At 51.9% G+C, this 22,754-nt stretch overlaps 2 protein-coding genes across 6 annotated transcripts in view; one reads left to right on the forward strand and one right to left on the reverse strand.

Moving 5' to 3' along the window:
• Positions 1-10,125, reverse strand: part of MARS1 (methionyl-tRNA synthetase 1) — a 19,965-nt gene extending 9,840 nt beyond the window's left edge. Inside the window, exons 1-11 of the mRNA XM_041755705.1 lie at positions 9,961-10,125; positions 9,134-9,224; positions 8,884-8,962; positions 8,672-8,806; positions 8,264-8,339; positions 7,844-8,016; positions 7,563-7,669; positions 5,889-6,005; positions 5,539-5,742; positions 4,360-4,561; positions 914-988 (exon numbers count right to left, since the gene is read on the reverse strand). Coding sequence (XP_041611639.1) covers positions 914-988; positions 4,360-4,561; positions 5,539-5,742; positions 5,889-6,005; positions 7,563-7,669; positions 7,844-8,016; positions 8,264-8,339; positions 8,672-8,806; positions 8,884-8,962; positions 9,134-9,224; positions 9,961-10,069 — 1,368 coding nt within the window. The 5' untranslated portion in view covers positions 10,070-10,125. The remainder of the gene's footprint in view (positions 1-913; positions 989-4,359; positions 4,562-5,538; positions 5,743-5,888; positions 6,006-7,562; positions 7,670-7,843; positions 8,017-8,263; positions 8,340-8,671; positions 8,807-8,883; positions 8,963-9,133; positions 9,225-9,960) is intronic.
• ARHGAP9 (Rho GTPase activating protein 9) lies at positions 9,242-22,730 on the forward strand. Of its 5 annotated transcripts, XM_041755707.1 has the most exons (19): positions 9,242-9,583; positions 15,239-15,306; positions 15,618-15,951; positions 16,246-16,469; positions 17,420-17,644; positions 17,820-17,933; positions 18,125-18,229; positions 18,470-18,531; positions 18,664-18,754; positions 18,913-19,008; positions 19,133-19,231; positions 19,430-19,571; positions 19,660-19,767; positions 20,090-20,188; positions 20,366-20,443; positions 20,582-20,635; positions 20,881-21,015; positions 21,686-21,791; positions 22,439-22,730. In XM_041755707.1, the coding sequence occupies exons 3-19, from the start codon at positions 15,636-15,638 to the stop codon at positions 22,608-22,610; spliced, it is 2,226 nt and encodes a 741-aa protein (XP_041611641.1). In that variant the 5' UTR covers positions 9,242-9,583; positions 15,239-15,306; positions 15,618-15,635; the 3' UTR covers positions 22,611-22,730. The 5 variants fall into 5 exon arrangements, with proteins under 5 accessions (XP_041611641.1, XP_041611640.1, XP_041611644.1 ...); XM_041755706.1 differs by lacking the exon at positions 9,242-9,583 and having other exon boundaries at positions 15,189-15,306; XM_041755710.1 differs by lacking the exons at positions 9,242-9,583; positions 15,239-15,306; positions 15,618-15,951; positions 16,246-16,469 and adding an exon at positions 17,069-17,085.
• The last annotated feature ends 24 nt before the right edge of the window (positions 22,731-22,754 follow it).

Below are 22,754 nucleotides of genomic sequence, written 5' to 3' on the forward strand. Positions count from 1 at the left end.
CTCTCTCTCTCTCAAGTAAGTAAAATCTTTAAAACAAACGAACAAACAAACAAAAACTAGTGAACCTAGATAATGCATACTTGAGGTTCTCTGATCCGGCAACTGTTTATTCTTGCAGCGGCCCCCTCGCCCCTTTTTTGTAGGATTTTATTTATTTATTCACGAGAGAGACACAGGGAGAGAGGCAGAGGGAGAAGCAGGCTCCATGCAGGGAGCCCGACGTGGGACCCGATCCCAGGATCCAGGGATCACGCCCTAGGCCAAAGACAGACACTCAACTCCTGAGCCACCCAGGAGTTCCTCTTGCAGCTCTTTTTATGAGCTTAAAATTATTTCCAAAAGTTAAAGAGGCAAATCTACTAATACAAAAAATCAGTCAAAACATGTTATGAAGTAAAAGAAAGTAGACTGTAGAACATTATGAATACTATGATCTAATTTGTATTAGAAAAAATACATAAAAATACTTTTTTTTTAAATTTTTTTATTTTTATTTATTTATGATAGTCACAGAGAGAGAGAAAGGCAGAGACACAGGCGGAGGGAGAAGCAGGCTCCATGCACCGGGAGCCTGATGTGGGATTCGATCCCAGGTCTCCAGGATTGCGCCCTGGGCCAAAGGCAGGCGCCAAACCGCTGCGCCACCCAGGGATCCCCATAAAAATACTTTCATATGCATATGTTATTTCTGAACAGACACAAAGGAAAATGAGCCAATAGTCAATACCTCTGGGGAACAGGCCAGGCCTTTCACTGTGTCCCCTTTAATCTGTTGTATCTCTTTTACAATAAAGCCTGTATATTTTTAAAGGGAAATTAAAAACATTTGAATGTGGCTTGATATAGGTTTGTGGCTAAGGCAGAGGGGGCCTAAGAGGCCATGCAGACCAGCTTGATGGAAAGGCCCACTTACCTTAGGTAGGTCCAGGAACAGGTGCTGAGAGGATTTCACCACAGGGCACGACCGGCACACTTTACACTGAGGCTTCTGCGAAGGGAAATTCAAGAGGAGGGGTGACCCAGGGTGAAATAGTCAGAATCAGGACTGCAGGCCTGGGGGAGCTGTGTAGGCCAGAGGAGATACACGGAGCGATGAGCTCACAGGTCTCCCATCTCACTGGACTTCATGCTTACGTTCTTGGACTCAAGTCCACAGAGCATGACATTTGTTACTCAGAGTTTCATGACTCTGTCCTATCACTGCAAAGAGTAGGAAAAAGCAATCTCTGAGCATAGGCTAAGGATGCACAGCTGCATGAGGGGACGAAGGAGTGGAGACACACAATTCCTCTTCCTGAGGAAGTTACAGTCCAGTTAGGGGGAGTGAGTCCCATGAGAAACATGTACAGAAAAAAGAAAAAAAAAAGAAAGAAACATGTACAGACTTTTTTATTTATTTATTTATTTTATGATGAAAAAATTTATATTTAGATTTATAGCCGGCTGGACTCAGTTTAGATGATCCCAATTTTGTTGGCAACATCCAAAGCATCATAGTCAGGAGCCAGTTGAACATATGCTTTCTTCTCTCCATCAGGCCTGATCAAGGTGTTGACCTTGGCCACATCAATGTCATAGAGCTTCTTCACAGCCTGTTTGATCTGATGCTTATTGGCCTTGACATCCACAATGAACACAAGTGTGTTGTTGTCTTCTATTTTCTTCATGGCTGACTCAGTAGTTAAGGGGAACTTGATGATGGCATAGTGATCAAGCTTGTTTCTCCTGGGGGCGCTCTTTCGAGGATATTTGGGCTGCCTTCGGAGACGCAGGGTCTTGGGTCTTCGGAATGTAGGTGAGGTGCGGATCTTCTTTTTTTTGTGACTGTGCACGCCTTTCAGCACCGCTTTCTTAGCTTTCAAAGCCTTTGCTTTGGCTTCAGCTTTGGGAGGGGCAGGGGCGTGGCATGGCGGAATGCGAGAAGCAGCTCAGGAGAGGACACCCCAAAGCTTAGCCTAGCCGCTGTCCTCCCAGTTCGTTCATTCCGAAGAGATCCCATGCCAGCTAACCATGATCTACAGACTTTTTTAAAAAAGATTTTATTTATTTATTCATGAGAGACAGAGAGAGAGGCAGAGACACAGGCAGAGGGAGAAGCAGGCTCCATGTAGGGAGCCCGATGTGGGACTCGATCCCGGGACCCCATGATCATGCCCTAGGACAAAGGCAGGCGCTCAACCACTGAGCCACCCAGGCGTCCCTATGCAGAACTTTCCAAAACAAAACATCAAACAATACTTATTTTCGGGGCACCTGGGCCCCGAAATACTTATGCTCAGTCACCTGGGCATCTGCCTTCCGCTCAGGTCATGGTGTCAGAGTCCCAGGAACAAGTCCCACATTGGGCTCCCTGCTCAGTGGGAAGTCTGTTCTCCCTTCTGCCCCTCACCCCACTCCTGCTCTCTCTAATAAATAAATGAAATCTTTTTAAAAATATATTTTTAGGGATCCCTGGGTGGCGCAGCGGTTTGGCACCTGCCTTTGGCCCAGGGCGCGATCCTGGAGACCCGGGATCGAGTCCCACATCGGGCTCCCGGTGCATGGAGCCTGCTTCTCCCTCTGCCTGTGTCTCTGCCTCTCTCTCTGTGTATGTGACTATCATAAATAAAAAATAAATAAATAAATAAATAATTTTTTAAAAAAAGAAAAAAAAATTTTTTTAAATACTTATTTTCACAGCACAAACTGACTATGCAAACACTGGCAGGTGATAGCAAGAGGACTAAACAGTCAGAGGGAGGGCTAATCAATGAAAGTTTCCCAGTGAGTTTTGATCTGGGCTTTTGAATCTTCTTTTTTGAGTAGGCTCCACGGCCCACATGGCGCTTTAACTCACGACGCTGAGATCAAGAGGCACAAGTTCTACCAACTGAGCCAGCCAGGCATCTGGGCTTCTGAAGGTGAGCAGGGATTAGAACTCTCTCAGGACCTCTGTCCCGAACTCCACATGCCTGTCTCCAACTGCCTACCAACATCTCTGCTTGGGTGTCTAAGAGGCACCACAAATTGAAAAACCCAACAGAATCACTGCACTGCACCAGGATGCAGGTCCTTCATCCAAGCCTGCCCGTGTCCGTAGATGGAACTACCGTCTACCCCAGCTGCTCAAGCCAAAAACTTCAAGTCATCATTTTCTTGACTTTCCCTCACCCAGAACTGACCTATCCAGTTCTGCAGCATCTGCCTCCAAAATATAGCTCAAATCCTTTCTTCCTCCACACTTCTGCTGTTCCTAAACTAGTCCAACCTACCATCACATTTCTGAGCTACCACTCTGCCTCCAAACTGGTCTCCCCACTTTCTCTCTTGCTTCCCTCCCATTCATTCTCCATGGAGCAGCCTCCCTTTCAGCTGCCACAATGACTTACAAGGCCCTGGTCAGCTGCTCACCACAGACCTCTCTGATCTCATCTCAATCCGCACCCGTCTCACTGTGCTATAGCTATGCCGCCCTTCTCCACCCTGCCTTTACAGCTATTGCTGCCTTGAGCCTTTGCACTTCTTGCTAATTCTGCCTGGAACACTCTCGGCCTCTCATCGCCTGGTGTGAACCTTCTTGTTCTTCAGTTAAACTCTCAGTTCACAAGTTACCACCTCTGAGCAACCTTCCCAAGTCACCTGGCTAAAATCTTGCCCCAGAAGCCACTGTCACATCCTCCCAGTGGTTTATTCTATATGTAACTCTTGTCTTTAAGAGTCTCCTCCCTGCACTAGATAAATATCTGTCTTATTTGGGACACCTGGATGGCTCAGCAGTTGAGTGCCTGCCTTCGGCTCAGGCTCAGGGCATGATCCTGGTGTCCTGGGATCGAGTTCCACATCGAGCTCCCCGCAGGGAGCCTGCTTCTCCCTCTGCCTGTATCTCTGCCTCTCTCTCTGTATGTGTCTCTCATGAATAAATACACAAAATCTTAAAAAAAAAAAAAATCTGTCTTATTCGCTGCTACATCCCCAGTGGTCTTCAGTGACTATCCTATCAGAAGGACTCAAAGAAATAAGCGCTGTATAAATGAATGAATAAATGAGTCAATGAGTAAACACAGAAGAGACATGTTTACAGAAGAGAGAAAGAATAAATGCAGGTGAGGTGATCTGAAGCAGGAGCAAAGGCAGGGAGGCATAGTCTCATCTTGTCTATTTCCCAGCACAATGCTAAACGCATAGTAAATGCTCAGTAAGCATCAGATGAACTGAATGATGAGCTGGGGTAGAAAGAGGCACTGGGGTAGAAAGAGGCCCTGGTGAAAGGTCCTGAATGCTAAAATAACAATCCTGAATGGGACAAGCCTGGGGGTCCCTGAACAATAGAGACTGTTTCCTTCCTCCCTCCCTTCTGCTTCCGTGAGACCCTCCTCTCACCTTGAGCTCAATGGCATTGATGAGCTTGCCACACTTGTCACACTGGTCACCTCGGGCTTCCTCATAGCCACAGAAGGGGCACACACCCTCCACAAAGCGGTCAGCCAGGAAACGGGCGCACCGTTCACACCGCAGCTGCTCCACAGTATCTTGCAGCACAAAACCGCGGGTCAGCAACCGCTGGAAGATGTCCTGCGTGATTCTGGCAAAGGCGAGTCAAGGACAGGCGTGCCAGGTCAGGGGAGGTCAGAGGAAGCCAGAGGAATTCAGAGAAATGATGCTCCCCTCCCTCCTGTCATTCCACCCAGGCCCCAAATCAGTCCCAGGGCCGAGGAAATCAGACAGAAGGCCCCTGAAGGCCAAGGCCATGCAGTCACCTGTGGGGAGTCTTCCTGGATGACCCAGACCCCTCATACATACTCCCCGACTCCCCCCCACGAATTTGTCAAATACAAACAACAGTTTTGTACTCTTTGCTAACAAAAATCTCTTAAAGGACGGAACCATACTCCTTTTTAATACGTCCTAAAATCAAAATGAACCAGTCCAACTGCTAACCTGCTTAACACTATTAAGCTGGCAGCCTGTCCACTACCTAGTTTTTGTAAGGATGAGTATCACGTGGAGGAAGAATGAGTGTATTTGCTATAAACCTGCATAGGGGGGCAGCCAGGGTGGCTCAGCAGTTTAGCGCCACCTTCGGCCCAGGGTGTGATCCTGGAGGCCGAGGATCAAGTCCCACATTGGGCTTCCTGCATGGGGTGGAGCCTGCTTCTCCCTCTGCCTGTGTCTCTGCCTCTCTCTCTCTCTCTCTCTGTGTCTCTCAGGAATGAATAAATAAAATCTTAATAAATAAATAAATAAACCTGCATAGGAGCGAGAGAGAATGTTCTAAAATTCCAGAGCAGCCAGGGAAACGCAGGATGGTAGCAGAGGGAAGCCAGATACTTCCCAGGAGCCTAAGTCCTATTTCTTTCCTGCCTCGCTGCTCCTTCAGCCCCTGGGCAGCCTTCTGCATCCACGGACTCCCCATGCTTGGGATACATTTCAGGGCAATATTCAGATCCTAGGTTTAGGGGGGGATGCCTTAACACTTTTGGTTCCTTCCATCTCTAGGATATTCTCATTGCCCCCAGCCCCAGTGTTTACCCTGTTTTTGCCTGATTTGAGGAAACCTACTTGGTCTGCTGTGGAGTAGTGGTACGACCAAAAATATCAAACGAGATATTAAACCAGCGGTAGATGTCCGCATGGATGGCATGGTACTTGTCACAGATCTCCTGGGGCGTCAGACCCTCCTCCATAGCCTTGGTCTCTGTCGCTGTACCATATTCATCTGTCCCACACAGATAGAGGGTGTTCCACTGGCGGAGGCGGGAGTACCTGGAAGGGGATATGGTGATCACGGGGGCCCCATCTCAGGCCCCTCCCATGTCCCTAGGATCCCCCCAGCCTCCACCCTTGAGGTGTTCTATTCCCTTGGGCCCACTGTTCCCTCACAAGGTCCCTTCCCTAGCAGCTGGCTCCACCTGGCAAAGACATCAGCACTGAGCACGCAACCAATGATATTTCCAAGGTGGGGGACATTGTTGACATAAGGCAGGGCGCTGGTGATGAGCACATTCCTTTCCCCAGCCACAGGCAGCCTGATAGGGAAAGAGGAAGAGAAGAGTCCATGGAGGAGAAGCAAGGGTCAAGAGGGACCAACAATGCACAGGACACCCAGACACAGATCTGTTCTACTGCCACAGACCAAGGCACATCTTAAGTCTCTCCTCACGTGAAGCCACAGGATCATGAATCCCTCCTAAGGGCCATAAGACCCCCAAAGCTGAAACTGCAGGGCCCTGCTACAGTGAGCAAGTCCAGGTACTGCTCTTATGGAGCTGCATTCTACTCTGACCTCTGTCTCACTTTACTATCATGGCCACTTCTTTCTTTTCAGTTCATTCTCAGGCTTAACTTCCTGGGTATTGACACAACTCTTCCTGGTTCTGTCCAAACACCACTCCCCCCAGACGCCAGTGCCACCCAGGCACCCTTTCCCAGCACTGCCCTCTTCCCTTCTTCCCAAGTGTTATGGAAGTATTATCTCGAGTCACTACTTGAAGTACTCACAGCCTGGCACCCTACCTTCACGTCTTCCCCAGTTCTTCTGGACCCCTGACTCCCCTTTCCTAACCCGTCAGTCCTTTCTTTGTGGCTCTACTCAAACCAGCAGGCATCAGCGACTGCCTTCCATTCAATCTGCTGTCTGAAGTCACTCAATCCACTCCTGTCTTTTTGTGTCTCACACCTGATGACTCAGCTGCACACATCCTGTATCTAGCCCCTCCTTGGCACTGACCTCTCACCAGGGCTCCTTTGATCTTTCCAACCATTCTCAACCTATAATCACTTGCTCCCACCATTTACTGTGTCCTTCAACCCTGGGCATCCTGAGAGTTCAGAGTCCCATGGTTTCTACTGTTAACAAAGATTCAAATGATTCTTCTTGTTAACCACACCCCTTTTCCCTGCTGCTAATATGTATTCTGCTTAGAGGTTCCAACTACTTCCTAAACCATCTTATAGCTCATTTCCTTAAAGGAGACCTCACTGATTTCTCCTGCATTCATTGACTTTGCTCCCTGTACCTGAATACCATAATTTTCTCTGACATCTAGGTTAGAAATCAGCTCCTTCAGGGAAGCCTTCCTTCACGAACAACCAGCCTTTCACCTAGTCATCCTTGCATCCCGAGTCCCCAAGCACTTTATAGCACACTACGTGGTACTCCTCATGGGTCACTCTGTGACTTCTCTCTTCATTATGAATGTGCTTCCTACTCTGGCAGACATAAAGGTGAGTATGCCCGGGATTCCCTCAGGGGGTTGCATTCTGTTATATAACTGGTGACTGGGATCAATGAGGTGAGAGGCACAAAGTGCCAAAGGAAAAGATGGACATTAAGGAGATCAGCTAGGGGCACCAGTCATACAGATATTGGCTCTATCAATAATCTACACTTAGAAGCTAAGCCTAGGGGGCCTGGGCAGTTCAGTAGGTTAAGCATCTGACTCTTGATATCAGCTCAGGTCTCAATCTCAGGGTCATGAGTTCAAGCCCTGTGTTGGGCTCCACACCAATATGGGCCTACCTAAAAAACAAAACAAAACAAAACAACACACAAAAACAAGCCCCACTCATCAGTGCCTACTCACACAGGATTCTGCTGTGGCCGAAGTGGGGGCAGGCTTCCCAGGCCCTTCTCCCAAGCAGTTACAGCCATGGCAATCTCCTCCTCAGATAGAGTCGCCAACTCCTCCTCCTATGAAGAGCGTATACAGTCCCTTACCAGGTGAGGGGGCCCATAGGCTAAAGAAACTCCCCTTGCTCTCCAACAACTGAAAGACTTAATGGCCATGCTCAAAGTCCCTCTCCAAGCCACCCCCCACCCCCAGGTACTGAGGCTCTGTAGGGACCCCAATGCTCTGTTCCAAACCTCAGGCTCATTGCTGACAGCCCTCCCCTCAAAGGAGCCAGGCTGGGGCTGCTTTTGGAGGTAGGGCCGGAGGGCCAGGACACCGTGCTGCTTCAGCACAGTCTCTACAGCTCTCTGACATGGCTCCTGAGAACTCAGGGTCTGAAACCAGCTGTGCAGGGCACCCAACTCCTCTGTGGGCATGGGGGAAAAGAGAGAATCAGCAAGACCTGGAATGGGGAGGCAAGAATGGACCTCCTCTCTTTCTTCATGAAGTTTCTCCAATTATCTTCCCCAGTTCTCTCAACCACCTTTATGCTATAACTGCCCCATCAAGGTATGTCTCAGAGATGACCCTCAATTTTGTAGAGCCCATTCTGTAATCGCTCCACCAAGCTCGTAGGCTGGGGTTGAGGACGAAGCGATATGCACAGTTCTTACCAGGGAGGTAGGCGGGGTCTTGAAGTAACGGGTAGAGTGCTCCCCACAAAACAATGTCAGCCAGGGATTCTGTGTCCTTTGTTGAAGAAAGAAAAGAGAAAGGTCCACAGGTCAAATACTCGGTTTCTTCCCAGTACACACAATAATCTCTAATGTTTCCTGAATACTTACTACATGCCGAGCACTTTGTTAAGCAATGTACTTAATCCTCACAATTATCCATTGAGTTGGCTACTAATATTATCCCATTTCAAAGAGAACAAAAATCAAGGATTAGAGTTTGGTGATTTTTCAAGATTACACTGCTAGCAAGTGGCAGGATTGGGTTTTGCACTCTGAATATAGCCTTCCATCTTAATTCTTATATCATACAATTTTCCCCGATCCCCATCTCAAAGTCCAACTCACCCCAGCCAGGAAAGGACAGCTCCGACGACTCAAACTGTGGTCAATGTGAGTGAGGGCTCTCCGGACTGGGTCAAGAACATCTTCCCCCTTCTTGCCTTGGACCACTAAATAGTACAGGGCAGCAGACAAAGCTGGCTAAAATGTGGGGGACACAGGTCAGGATGGCCATGCAGGCAAGGGCCTGCCTGCCATCCCCCATGTCTCATTCCCACCTGCAGCTCCGTAGCTTCCCATTCCAGCCACTGGTTGGTGAGATCATCTTGTTCCCAGCCAGATAACAGAAAGAAGTACCTGCCCAGGGAGAGAGCAACAGAAGGTGGAATTAGCAGGGCCCACCCACCTATCTAGCCTATTTCTCACACGATAGTGAAATAGTGGCTGCAAATGAAGCCACAGTAAATCAGTGGACGGTAAGCCCTGATTTTATTTGGCCACCTCCCGGCCTTAAGGTCCAGTACTGACCGGCAGATTGCACTAGTGGAGAAGAGGTAGTTGCCACTATCCAGCTGCAAGACGGGGACCTTGGGCCGGGTCAGGAAGGGGACCACACACTCTGTTGCAGAAGAAGAAAAGGACTCAGAAAACAAGGAAACAAAAAAAAACTTTGTTAACTTAGAAGGACGACTTTGCATTGTTCAGGGAAAAAAAGAAGAGAGACGCAGGAAAGATTTCTGGATAGGACGCTGAAAGGGGGCGGGCCCAGCATGAGCTGGACAGACTAGCAGGTGTTCAGCTGAGACTGCCAGTTGGAAGCAACAGATGGGCATTGCAGAGGGGTGGCAGTGGTGGTACCGGGATAGCGCTGTCGCCAAACACTGAGTGAGACACCCGAGAGTAACAGAGTAAACCGGGAGAAAACGGCCCAGAGAACTACTTTTTAAGTCACCCAAACAGACAGGTTGGGAAGAAGAGGTAAAGTAAAAGGAATGCATGCGTGTCTGCTTCAGGAGAGGAGACCAGGGTTTCCTAAGAGCAAATGGGAGCCCGAGGGCTGTGATGAATAACCAGAGAGAACGGGGGCTGGAGGTGCCTGACGCGTGCGGGAGAAAGTGGGGAAGGAGGCAGAGGTTCCCCGGGGGGAGGCGGGGCACGAGAGATGCGGGCGGTGCCGGAGAGAAGGCTAGGGCTATACGGAGCGTAATCAAGGGAACGACGACTGAAAGGGCTGCAGGGACAGAGGGAAGGGCTGACCAGGAATAACGGGGGAGGCGGCGGACGGTCTGGGGAGGACCGCGGCGGCAGAGACGTCGGCCCCCTCCTCCACCGCCCACCAGCGCCAGCCCGACTACCTTCGGGGCCTATGGTGCTGACAAGCAGCTCCGCTCTGCCCTGGGCCCTGCCCGCCGCGGCCAGCACCGGGAGGCTCCCCGGGGCGCCCTCGCTCACGAACAGTCTCATTTCGCCGTGTGCGCCACGCTGATGCAACCGGAACCGGCCTCCGGCTGGTAGGTTGAGCGTCCCCCGCGACGCTCGCCGGGAAATGGAGTTCCGACCTCGGCCAAGCCCGGGGCACCGTTCTTGGAAATTAGACTACATCTCCCATCATGCAACACAAGGAAACAGGCCGAGAGTATCACAGAGATGGAGAGGTCGCAGAGGCTGCTGTGCTAGAGTGGCGCTTCTTGGGTGGGCGGGCCAGAGGAACCGTTTCCGCCTAGAGCCCTGCTCGGTGGGTCTCTACCGCGGCTGAGAGGCGGTGAGGGAAGCCTGGGCCGCTGCTAGTCTTGTTGGAGTGGCGTGGACCTGACGGGGGCTGCCAGCGAGGCTGACTCTCGATTCAGGGTCATAAGAAAAAGAATACAGAAAAAAAAAAAAAAGAATAAGAATACAGTTGAGGGGGACGCCCGGGTGGCTCCGCGGTTGAGCACCTGCCTTTGGCCTGGGGCGTGGTCCTGGAGACCCGGGATCGAGCCCCGCATCGGGCTCCCTCTCTGCTTGTCTCTGCCTCTCTTTCTGTGTGTTGCTCCTGAATTTAAAAAAAAATACAATTGAGGGGCCCCTGGGTGGTTCAGTGGGTTGGGCGTCGGTCCTTGACTCGGGTGACCCCAGAATCCTGAAACGCAGCCCCACATCTGGCTCCCTGCTCAGTGGGAAGCCTTCTCCTCGCTCTGCTGCTTCCCCCTGCTTGTACTCTCTTGCTCTTTCTGTCAGGTAAATAAATAAAATATTTTTTAAAAAGCGGGGGGGGGGGGCGTTAAACAGTTGAGACACACCATGAACTTACTTTAGTGACACAATGGAAATTAAAGTAGGTATCCTGTTAACAAAAAAGCATGGGACTATTAAATACTGATTTGATGCCATTCTGCAGCTAGACAGTTTCTTTTTTTTTTTTTTTTTTTTTTTTTTTTAGCTAGACAGTTTCATTGAAGGTGAGGGGCAGCTCACGTATCGAGAAGGTCAGACCCAGGGAAGGAAGTAAGAAGGCTAAGAGTTTGGCAGTAAGTATATACTTTATGAGGAGGCACATATCAGTAATTGAGAAAGGGCTCCTTCTTACTCATTTTTGCATCCCTTTAAGAATGATTAATATCTGGGGCACCTGGCTGGCTCAATCAGACGAGCACATGGCTTGATCTTGGGTTCATGAGTTCCAGCCCCGTGTTGGGTGTAGAGATTACTTAAATAAATACACTTAAAATAAATAAACAAACTTAGAGATGCCTGGGTGGCTCAGTGGTTGATCGTCCGCCTTTGGCTCCAGGCATGATCCCAGAATCCTGGGTCCGGGTTCAAGTCAGGCTTCCTGAAGGGAGCCTGCTTCTCCCTCTGCCTGTGTCTCTGCCTCTCTCTCTCTCTCTCTCTCTCTCTCTCTCTCTCCCATGAATAGATAAATGAAATATTAAAAAAATAAATAAGCAAATAAATAAACTTAAAGAAAAAAGAATAATACCTAATAGTGCTCATGAATTAGGCACTGTTCTAAGTACTTTAATGTATATATTAATTCTCAAAAAACCCCGTGGAGGTTCTGGACCTGTTGAAGTGAGGCCTTGCAGCTTCTGCCCAGGCTTCTTAGAACACTCCAGTAGGTCTGAGCAGCCAAGTAAGAAGTCTCACTACCTTGAGACTGCCATGCTGGAGAGGTCTCATGTTGACACTCTGGCTGACAGCTCCAGCTGATCCTGGCATTCCAACCATTCCGATCAAGGAGTCAGATATGTGAGTGAAGCTCTCCAGACCAACCCATCTGCCTGCTGAATATCACTAAGCGACCCTAGCCAATGCCACATGGGATAGAAGAATCACCCAGCTGAGCCCTATCCAAACTTCTGTTCCATAAAATTGTGAGATATAAGAAAAAGGTTATTTAAGAAAATACGAACAATGAGCTTGTTTCTCTCTTGTTTTATAGATGAGGAAACTGAGGCACAGGGAGTTTACTTTGTGCCAGGCACTGTATGAAGCATTGAAGATACAATTATGAACAAAACAGATACACGTTTATGCCTTGGCAGCGCTCATAGACTTCCCTATAAGTAAAATTATATATATATATATACATATATATATATTTTTTTTTTTAAAGTTTCATGAAAGTCATAATGGGCAATGTAAAACTTGCCATGGGAGCTCCTATTTAGGGCCCCTACCCAATTCTAAGTAGTTAAGAGAGGCCTTCTTGTGCAAATAACCTTTCAGCTGAGATCAGAATGATAAGAGTTAGCCAGTGAAGATTGGTGGGATTGGAGAGGAAGTGTTTCAGGCAGAAGGAAAAAAAAACATGGAAAGGACAGGAGACCTCAGTGCACTTTAGGGATGTGAGGAATTAGTGTGTGGCAAGAGTATGGAGTTTGTGGTAGGAAGCATGAAAAGGCTAGGCTCGAGGGAGAAAGTCTCTGTAAACCATACTGTAAAATTTGGACTTGACTCTGAGGACAATGAGAAGCCTTTAAAAGGTTAAGTCAGAAAAAAAAAATAATAATAAAATAAAATAAAATAAAAGGTTAAGTCAGGGACATACATGGCAAGGCATTTTTGTGCTTTTGGAAGGTCACTCTGGCTGCTATGCTGACAATGGACTAGAGGTGAGCAGAACCATATGCAGAGAGACTAGTTCAGAGGCTATATCATCCAGACTAAAGATGATAGTTGTAGAGATTAAAGGAAGTAGGTAGATTGAAAAGATATAGTAATCAGTTAAATAGGAGTGGTAAGAAAACAGGAGAAATTAAGGTTGGCTGCCAGGCTTCTGGCATGGACAATTGGGTATACCCTGCATGTGCACCAACAGGTGATAGTATTTGCCCTATCATAGTGATTATCATGATGCATTTTCTTATGACATGGCAGGGGCCATATTTGTCCTCTTAATTGACAATGCCTAGCATGTTGGTTCCTGCCTAGCACATATGGTAGCAAGTGTTCAACAAATATTTATTGAACTTAAATTTTTTAATTTTTAAAAAGATTTTATTTATTTATTCATGAGAGACAGAGAGAGAGAGAGAGAGAGGCAGAGACACAGGCAGAGGGAGAAGCAGGCTCCATGCAGGGAGCCTGATGTGGGACTTGATCCCAGGTCTCCAGGATCAGGCCCTGGGCTGAAGGCAGGCGCTAAACCACTGAGCCACCCAGGCTGCCCCTGAACTTAAATTTAACCAAAAAGTGGTACTGGAGGAGAAACAGTTTTGTGGGGGAAGCGGACAAGTTCCGTTTAGAACATACTGTGTTTGTACTACTTTGGGTATTGTGATATATCCATGTGGAGTTTTTCAGTGGAGAGTGGATTAAACTAGAGCTCCAGAGAAAGATCCGGACCAGAGATAGGGTACTCAGCAGCATATGGAGGTCATTTAAGCTGGGAAGAAAATAAGACCACACAGAGTGTATGGAGCGCAAAGGGCACAAGATCTGTGACAGACCTCTGGGGCCTAAGAAGCAAGTGAAGTCCTTCCTTAGGCATTGGAGAAGGGACTGCTAAGAAGGTAAGAAGGACACCAGCAGTGTTTGTAGAAGATGAGAATAGTCCATTGTGTTGGCTGCCGCTGAGATGTCAACCAACCTAAGGACTGTGAAGTATCCCTGTAAAGTCAAAGTGATCCTAGTGAGGAGGGACCTTGCAGAGGTGAGAGGAAATGGAGACCCCCCCCATATGTAGGCAACTCTTTCAAGAAGTTTGACTGTAGGGGGATCCCTGGGTGGCTCAGTGGTTTAGCGCCTGCCTTTGGCCCAGGGCGGAATCCTGGAGTCCCAGGATCAGGATCCCCCGGATCCGAGTCCCACGTCAGTCCCTCCTCCTGTGTCTCTGCCTCTCTCTCTCTCTCTCTCTCTCTGTCTGTGTCTATCATAAATAAATAAATAAATAAATAAATAAATAATAAATACATCTTAAAAAAAAAAAAGTTTGACTGTAAAGAGGAGAAGAGAGGGATAGGGTGGTAACCAAGGAGGATAGTAAAGGGAAGTTTGGCTAAAGATGGCTGAGACTTGAATATGTTCAAACGCCAAAGGGAAGGAGGCAATAAAAAGGGAGGGGACACAGTGCAAGAGAGTAGGCCCATAAGGCAGAGAGGAAGAGCTCTGAGCACTTACAAACCCCAGATGAATGAATGATGAGCGAATGGGATAAAGTCGCTGACTCTTGTGGAGGCAGGAAGGAATAGCTGAGGGGTAGGGTTCTCCATATGTTGAAAGTGGAGCCCACTGAGGACAGAAGGTCACTGAGGCCGAATCCCAGTACTGGGAACCAGCCCTCAGATCACAGGTCAGGGGAGGAGAGCTGGCTCTTTGATGTCACCAAGGGGGGGCGGGCAGTCCCTACCCTACCTCTCCAAAGCCAGACAGAGCCTCACCTTGTGCAGTGGGGAAACTGACAAAAGGGGAAAACAAGAGTGGTTAGGTAAGGTGGAAGCATTAATGTGTGTTTTAAAGCTCCGAAAATCAACAGGGGAAGTCAGTCCCCACCTTCCACCAAGGAAAAGCCAACATCAGTCCCCGATCCCTCCATATGCTGTGAGAGCACCCCGTAATGTGTGTCCAGAGTCCTTGATTCAGTCATAATTAATAAATGCATTGTGTCATTAGTTAAGAGCTGTCCCTAAGCTCCAAGAGGGCAAGACCTGTGTCTATCTCCCCCCCCCCCATATCTCAGTGGGTAACACTGTTCCTTTCACCCAGGAGACGTTCAGCCAATCCTTGTTCAGAGCATGAAAAAGGGGCCCACACGCTGAAGTAGGGCTCTGCCCAGGACGCTTAAGTACAAAGGATTGTTTCAAGGCCTCTCCGCTCCCCAAACACATCTTGCTTGGATTGAGAGGATGGTGGTATTTTCACCTCTTCCTCTGACATGGAGCCCCTTTGTGTTTCTCCCAGCCACTTTCTCTTTCTCTCTACTTTAGTCTTATTATTTCCCTGGCTCTGGTTTCTCTGTGGCTCTTTCTCTCCGAGTCTGCACAGGAAGCACGCAACTTTAGGTCTGAGGCTATTGGTAACGGAAACACTGGTGCCTGTGTAAATTTAATAAAGGTCACAAACTTTGTTTTCATTTTTGTCTTTAATTCCTGCCTCTTTGCCTCTGTGTTCCGTCGCGGACCTGATTCTTTCTCCTCATCTTCCTGCGTCCAGCTCAAAAGTCCTACCGCCACCCGGGACCACCTGCTCCTGCCCGTGGATCTCCTGATGGGCCCCAGAAGGTACTTGGAGGAAAATTACCAGCTAGCCTGTCTCCTCTGATTTCCTGCCCTGCTGGCCCCAGAGCTCTGCTGACCACATCCTCTCCCACCTTACTTATATACTTCCTCCCCAGTCACATCACCCAGGAGTTCTCAGTCCCCTAAACCTGCCACTGACCCCTACCCAGGCTCTCTGCTTTACCCTCTGCTCTCATTCCGAGGTTTCCGTCCCTACATTTCCCCCCCGACGCTGCTCTTCGAACCATGTCTCTCTGCTTGGAAGCAGCCAGTCGTGTCCTTTTCTGGATCTCCAGCACCCCTTCTTCCCACAGGTGACAGTATTGCCTGCAATGCTGTCAGGCCGGTGGTGGTCAAGTACCCGGGGGAACCTTGGACTGGGGCCCCAAAACCCTTCTCGGGGATCCCAGCTGTGTGCCCTCTATGCCTTCACTTACACTGGGGCAGATGGCCGACAAGTGTCCCTGGCTGAAGGGGATAGGTTTCTACTGCTTCGAAAGACCAACTCAGACTGGTGGTTGGCAAGGCGCCTGGGAGCACCCGCCACTTCTCGACCCATCTTTGTCCCAGCTGCCTACGTGACAGAGGAATCTAGCCCTTCCCAGAGCCCAACCACCACCAATCCTAGCCAATCCCTCTGGACTCCTGGTGAGTACTCCCTTCCCCTTCCTACCTCCATGGCTTCCAGGAATTTCTGGAAGGATCTCCCTCCCTCCAAGCATCTGGTGACCCTCTTCTCTTATTTCCCTCTGATCAGCTTACTCTTCACCCCCATCACCATGTCCCCATTGCCTCTCTTCCTAGTCTAAACTTTCTAGGTCTCGTGTACTTCCCCATAGCCACCCCTGCTCTTGTCTTCCTATGACTTCCCAGGATGAGGGATCCAGCCAAGATCACCCCTCTGATCACCTACCCTCACCCTTTCCATTTCTCTGTTTCCAGGGCCAAAGTTGCGTCTTGGCTCCAGGGAGGAGCTGCACCTGCCTCAGGAAGCCCCAGGCAGAACCCAGACAAGCTCTAAGCAGCCTCCTCCTCTTCCCCCCAAAATGTGTAGAAGTGTCAGTGTTACCAATTTGAGGCCTAGCCTCCTGAAGCCCTTCCAGGAAGGAGCAAGTGGCAGATCCCTCTCACAGGAAGACTTACTGACAGAGGCCGGTGCCAACAAGGTGAGTCACAGGCCCCTCTGAACACAGTGAGCAATTATTGACTGCCGGGCCTGTTCTAGACGCGACCACAGACAAGGCAGACAGACTCTCTGCCCTCACGGGATTCCCACGGGGGTGACAAACAGAGACCCGTACTGGATGGTGCTGCTAAGTGCTACCAAGAAGCATAAATGGGCTAAGAGAGTGATGGAGGTGATCTGGGAAGGCCTCTCCCAGGAAATGGCATTTAGCTGAATCTGAATAAGGAGAAGGAGGAAATAGCAGGGAACCAAACTCTGGAATGAGAAGGAATTCTAGCCACGGGATAGCACGTGGCAAAGGTCCCGAGGATATGGGAACCTGGCAGGTGACGGGGGACTGAAAGAAGACCAACCAGCTATGTTTTTCTTTCTACCTCCTGACTCCTGGCCCAGGGCAAGGTTTTTCCTGTGTCCCCTCTTGCCAGCTCAGGTCACCAGCAAGTCCCATTTAGAGATGTAACTTCCTCGCTCTTCTGGAAGACTTAGCTCCTCCCCTCTCTTACTTACTGGTGGATTAAAACAGCCCCTCCTCTTTCATGCTCCCCTAGTAAGGGTCCCTGAGCCCTCTCCCTCTCTTCCCTTTCACAGAGGAGAGGGTGAGGGTGGGGCGCTCCCCTCAACCATCCTCCCCAACACACAGAAAGCCTGTTCCCCTTTCCTGAGGCCCTGGGGTAGGGGCGGGGTGGGGGAGAAGGGAAGTTGGCAACAGGAAGTGAGGAGGAGAAAAGCAGAGCCGAGGGAGGGAGTTTAAAAAAAAAAAAAAAAAACTAGCTGGGGATTAGGGTTTCTTCCCCAGTACCTGGGTCACCCCAGCCAGGAGCTGGGGGTGAGGAAAGAGTAGGGGAGAGAGGAGGAGGTGGTTAGGCGGAGAGAAGACTGGGGAGGCACACAGACAGAATAACTATCTTCTTCTCCCCCCTTTCCTGGCAGGCAAGACCCCAGCCCCTCATGTCAGAGCACCCTGTGTACTGCAACCTAGTGGACCTTCGCCGCTGCCCCCGGTCTCCCCCCACAAGCCCCGCGTGCGCCCCACTGCAGAGGCTGGACTCCTGGGAGCAGCATTTGGACCTCAACTCCGGACGCTGCTTCTACATACATTCGCTGACTGGCTGCAAGTCCTGGAAGCCCCCACGCCGCACTCGCCTGCGGGAGATGGTGAGACTCCCCCCTGCCCGCTCCTTTGTCCCCTCAATCCCCTCCTTTCCCCTCCTGATCCCCAAGGGAGCGTGTTTTCTCCCTGGGACTGCCATCGGAAAATTGTTGAGAAGGGTGTTGACAGCGAGTTGAGGTGGCATCTGGCTGTCGCTTTGCACCTCACCCCACCCCCCAGAACCCCGGGTCCATGGAGGAGATGCAGACCCTGAGTCGGGACAACGGCCTCCTGCCACCTCAGGCAAAGGGCTCCGAAGCTGACCCAGCGCCCCCAGAACTGCGCGGCCCCCAGGTGAGATTCCCCCCTCCTCCTGGTCGCCCGGAGGAAAAGGCGTCTTTTTACTACTCTTTTATGCAAGACATCCTTCTTCATTACCCATCACACCCCCTGCCTCTCACCCACATCCGCACCCTTCTTCCCCCTATAGCAGCGACTCTGAAGTTGTCGTTTCCTCCACCTGTCCCCCCAATTCCCTCCCCCAGGGCTCACCCTGCCTCGGCCAGCGCACCTCTCAGCTCCAGCCGGCAGACCTGCCCTCAGCCTTGCAGCCCTCCCGACCTCTGCCGCAGGTCTTGGACGACCCCCACGTAGGTCACCCACTTCCTTGGGCCCACCAAGGTCCTCGCTGCCCCGCCCCACCCCCAATTCCTGCTCCAATAGAAACGTCTTCCTCTTTCTGAGGTTCTCTGGGTATCCTCTCTTGCACAGCCACCCCCAGCAGCCAACCGTAGAGGACCTCGCTCCTGGGCCACCCCCTTGGGAAAGCCCTGGCGGCTGGGGAGGGGCGGGCTGGGGGGCTCATTAGTACCCCTCGCTCCGCTCCGCAGGAGGTGGAAAAGTCGGGCCTGCTCAACGTGACCAAGATCGCCCAGGGTGGGCGAAAGCTCAGGTGAGCGGGGCGAATGCAGCGAGGCCTGGGCGGCGGGGTCGTGGGGCCGAGTGTGCGGACCGCGCCGCCGCCCGCCGCTCTGAGTGGCCTTCGCACCGCTCCCCCTGCTCCCTGCCCCCTCCGCCCCTGCAGGAAGAACTGGAGCCCGTCTTGGGTGGTGTTGGCAGGTAACAGCTTGGTGTTCTACCGGGAGCCGCCGGCCGCCGCGCCCTCCTCCCTCTGGGTGAGTGGGGGGGTCGCAGCAGGGGTTCTGGACGCCGGTGGGGCGGGGGTGGGGGAGGGAGGTAGAGGAGCCAGCCCGGCCGCGTCCTCGCTGTCCCCCGGGTGGGAGCGAGGCGATGGTGGAGCGGCGCCCGGGCCTCAGTTTCTCCTGATTGCCAGGGACCAGCGGGTAGCCGACCCGAAAGCAGCGTGGACCTGCGTGGGGCAGCCCTGGCCCACGGTCGCCACCTGTCCAGCCGCCGCAACGTCCTGCACGTGAGTGCCCTCCCGCGTGTACCCCAAAGTCCACCCGACCCAAGGTGCGCGCGGGTCGCCGCTGGCCCCCCGGCTTTTCGGCTCCTCTCCGCTGACTCCAGCCCTTTGTGCGCTGGTGCCTCAGATCCGCACGGTCCCTGGGCACGAGTTCCTGCTGCAGTCAGACCACGAGGCCGAGCTGCGAGCCTGGCACCGCGCGCTGCGGGCGGTCATCGAGCGCCTGGTGAGGGGGCGGGAGGTGGCAGGTGGCGGGCGCCCGCGGGAGGCGGGGCGGGGGGCGCGGTGGGATTCCGGGGTGGTAGGGACGGGCGCTCCGGGGCAGGGGCAGGGCCGGGGCCGGGCCGGGTCCTCTGGCGTCGCCCGGAGCGGCAGGTTTGTCTCTTCTCCAATCTCCGACTCGGGCCGCCCCCTCCGGGCCTAGGACCGGGAGAACCCGCTGGAGCTGCGCCTGTCGGGGTCGGGGCCCGCGGAGCTGGAGGAGCTGAGCGGCGGAGAGGACGACGAAGAGGAGTCGGAGCCGGTGTCCAAGCCGCTGCTGCGGCTCAGCGGCCGCCGGAGCTCGGGTGAGGGCAGGGCCCGGGGCGACCCCGGGGACCCGGGGCGACCCGGGCTCCGGGGCGGCTCTCACGCCGGCCCACCTGCCTCCCGCAGGGCGCTGTCCCGAAGGCACCGAGCAGAACCGCGTGCGGAACAAGCTGAAGCGGCTCATCGCCAAGAGACCGCCCTTGCAGAGCCTGCAGGAGCGCGGCCTGCTCCGCGGTGAGTGGGCCGCGTGCCCTCCTGCCTGCCCCTGCAGTGTTTCTGCAAAGCGCCTTTTCAGTCCTGATCTGGGCATCAGCCCCCTTCCTGGGTGAGCAAACCTCAGTGAGACTCAGGGGAGAGCGCCCTAGAGCTGGATCACTGGTCTTCTGCTCCTCTACTGCTTATTTTTTTTTTGGGGGGGGAGGGTGTACCTCCTTGCCCAGGCCTAGGAAAGGCAGCAGGGAGGGCCAGCCCAACTTTGGGGTGAAAACCTGTGCTGAGAAGAGCTTCCATGGGTGATGCTGCCACAGGCTGCCCACCTCACTCTGTCCGTCTCCAGATCAGGTGTTCGGCTGCCAGTTGGAATCACTGTGCCAGCGGGAAGGGGACACGGTGCCCAGCTTTGTGCGGCTCTGCATTGCTGCTGTGGATAAGAGAGGTCACTTTTCCAGAGACCCCACAACCTCCCCTTCCAACAGGCCAAAGCCTGGAGTCCCCCATCCCCGTCCCTAGTCTTCCTGCAGCTTCTTCCTCTCTACCCTTGCATCTCTCGCCTGTTCCCCCCTTACAGAACTTAGAGCAGGAGTCCTTATCTGCTCCCTGCCTCATGTCCTAGGTCTAGACGTGGATGGCATTTACCGGGTGAGCGGGAACCTGGCTGTGGTCCAGAAACTTCGCTTCCTGGTGGACAGAGGTGAGGAGGCTAGTGGGCACGTGGGCACTAAGAATTCATGCCTCAGAACCACAGGCAGTTTCTCAGGGCCCCAGGAGAAGAGGGAGGTCTGGCTAAAACTGCGTCTTAGCTCTTGACCTCTTCTCATCCGTGTTGCAGAGCGGGCGATCACCTCCGATGGGCGGTACGTGTTCCCAGAACAACCAGGACAAGGTACTTACATGGAAGGCCCCTCAGACCCTAAAACATCCGACATCCTCCCTGCTCCTTCTGGATCCCTCTACGTCCAGCTCCTGGGTGGCTTGTCCCCATCCCCCACCTCTGCTGCCTTGCTTCCGTGTGGATCTCCCGTGGTCCACCTTGACTGGATCTCCTCCCAAACTCATGACCTCCCAGTCTCTGGGTCTCTCTGGTCCTCCATAAGCCCCGAGCCCCTCTGTACCTCCTTCTCCTCCCAGAAGGCCGACTAGATTTGGACAGTGCTGAGTGGGATGATATTCACGTGGTCACAGGAGCCCTGAAGCTTTTTCTCAGGGAGCTACCCCAGCCTCTGGTGCCTCCACTGCTCCTGCCGGATTTTCGTGCTGCCCTTGGTAAGGGACGAGAGTGTTGGGCAATACTCTTAGGTATGGGGGTGAGGCATATAGGGTCAAGACTAGAGTTTCCCTTACACCTTGAGATCCCATCCTGAGCACAGAGGTGGAAAACAGGTTTCAACTCCTGTACCAACTCCAGTTATTTGTGTGTGAGAGAGAATGGAATATTTAGAGGGCTGAGTTAAAAAGAAGTTTAGGGACGCCTGGGTGGCTCAGCGGTCTGCCTTTGACTCAGGGCATCATCCCTGAGTCCCAGATGGAGTCCCATATCAGACTCCCTGCAGGGAGCCTGCTTCTCCCTCTTCCTGTGTCTCCGCCTCTCTCTCTCTCTCTCCCTCTCTCTCTCTCTCTCTCTCTCTCTGTCTCTTATGAATAAATAGGTAAACTCTTAAAATAAAAATAAAAAGTCTAAAGCTGCAGTTAGGGGCACCTGGCTGGCTCAGTCGGTAGAGTGTGCAACTCTTGATCTCATGGTCGGGACTTTGAGGCTCATGCTGGGTGTAGAGATTACTTAATAAAATATTTTAAAAATGATAATAAAGCTGCAGTTGGGCTCAGTGGAAAAGAAAGCTGTGGTGGATTAATGGTGCCTTCCGTGGGGGTGGGAAAGAGTAGCGAGTCTACCCTAGCCTGACGCCTGTGCCTTTCCCTCACTCTTTCCCTCTAGCACTCTCCAAATCAGAACAGCGCGTGTCTCAAATCCGAGAATTAATAGGCTCAATACCCAGGCCCAACCATGACACTCTGCGGTACCTCCTGGAACATTTATGCAGGTCAGGAAGACTGAACATCTTTGTGCATGTGGAGGAAGGGTAGAGCGGGGTATGCAGCAGGGACTGTGTTCAGATGCAGTGAAGATAGGGGACACTTATGTTTCTCACCTGCTCCGAGGGCAGATGGAGGAAACAGGCAACCTCTGTGCAGGGCATCAGGCGGGGAAGCGGGGATCAGGAGAGGCCCAGGGATGCTGTGAGGGAAATGAGGGCGATCTCACCTCTCCCTTCTCCCTGCCTCTTTGTCTCCTGTTGGGACAGTGGTCATGGCTTATTTGGCTGAGCTGGGCCTGGGCAGTGACTTGTGGCTTATTTGGCTGAGCTGGGCCTGGGCAGTGACTTCTGAGAGAGGATAGCCGTTTGAATTAGAGTTGCCCAGTCTGTGAGACTCTAGGGATGGTCTCTGAAGCTGGGAAGAGGCTGGCAAATCTTGGGTTTTATCTTCCAAGTTGTATCCTGATGGGACCCTTCTCCCCAAGGGTCTCATCTCCATTCCCCTTGTGGGGCTCTCGGCTTCATTTCCTTCAGCCACCACACAGAGGGGTCCCGAAGCGAACTCTTTCCTGCTCTGTCCTTTGAAGGGTTAGATTTATTTGAAGTGGTGAAGCTGCTGCCTTATAGCCCCTTCTCCTGATCTTTGCCCACAGGGTGATAGCACACTCAGATAAGAACCGCATGACCCCCCACAACCTGGGAATCGTGTTTGGGCCTACCCTGTTTCGGCCAGAGCAAGAGACATCTGACCCAGCTGCCCATGCTCTCTACCCTGGGCAACTAGTCCAACTCATGCTCACTGACTTCAGCAGCCTTTTCCCCTGATTGGGGCAAGGAGGAAGACAAAATGTGTTTCCACTGATCTCTGTTGGGTACCCTTTAGTGGGGGGTGAGGATAGTGGATGTTCTGTTTTGAGGACATCCCATTAAATCCTGTGTCTCCCAGAGGACTGTCTTTGTGAGTCTGAC

This window comes from Vulpes lagopus, chromosome 5 (assembly GCF_018345385.1).
Source record: "Vulpes lagopus strain Blue_001 chromosome 5, ASM1834538v1, whole genome shotgun sequence".
NCBI lineage: Eukaryota > Metazoa > Chordata > Mammalia > Carnivora > Canidae > Vulpes > Vulpes lagopus.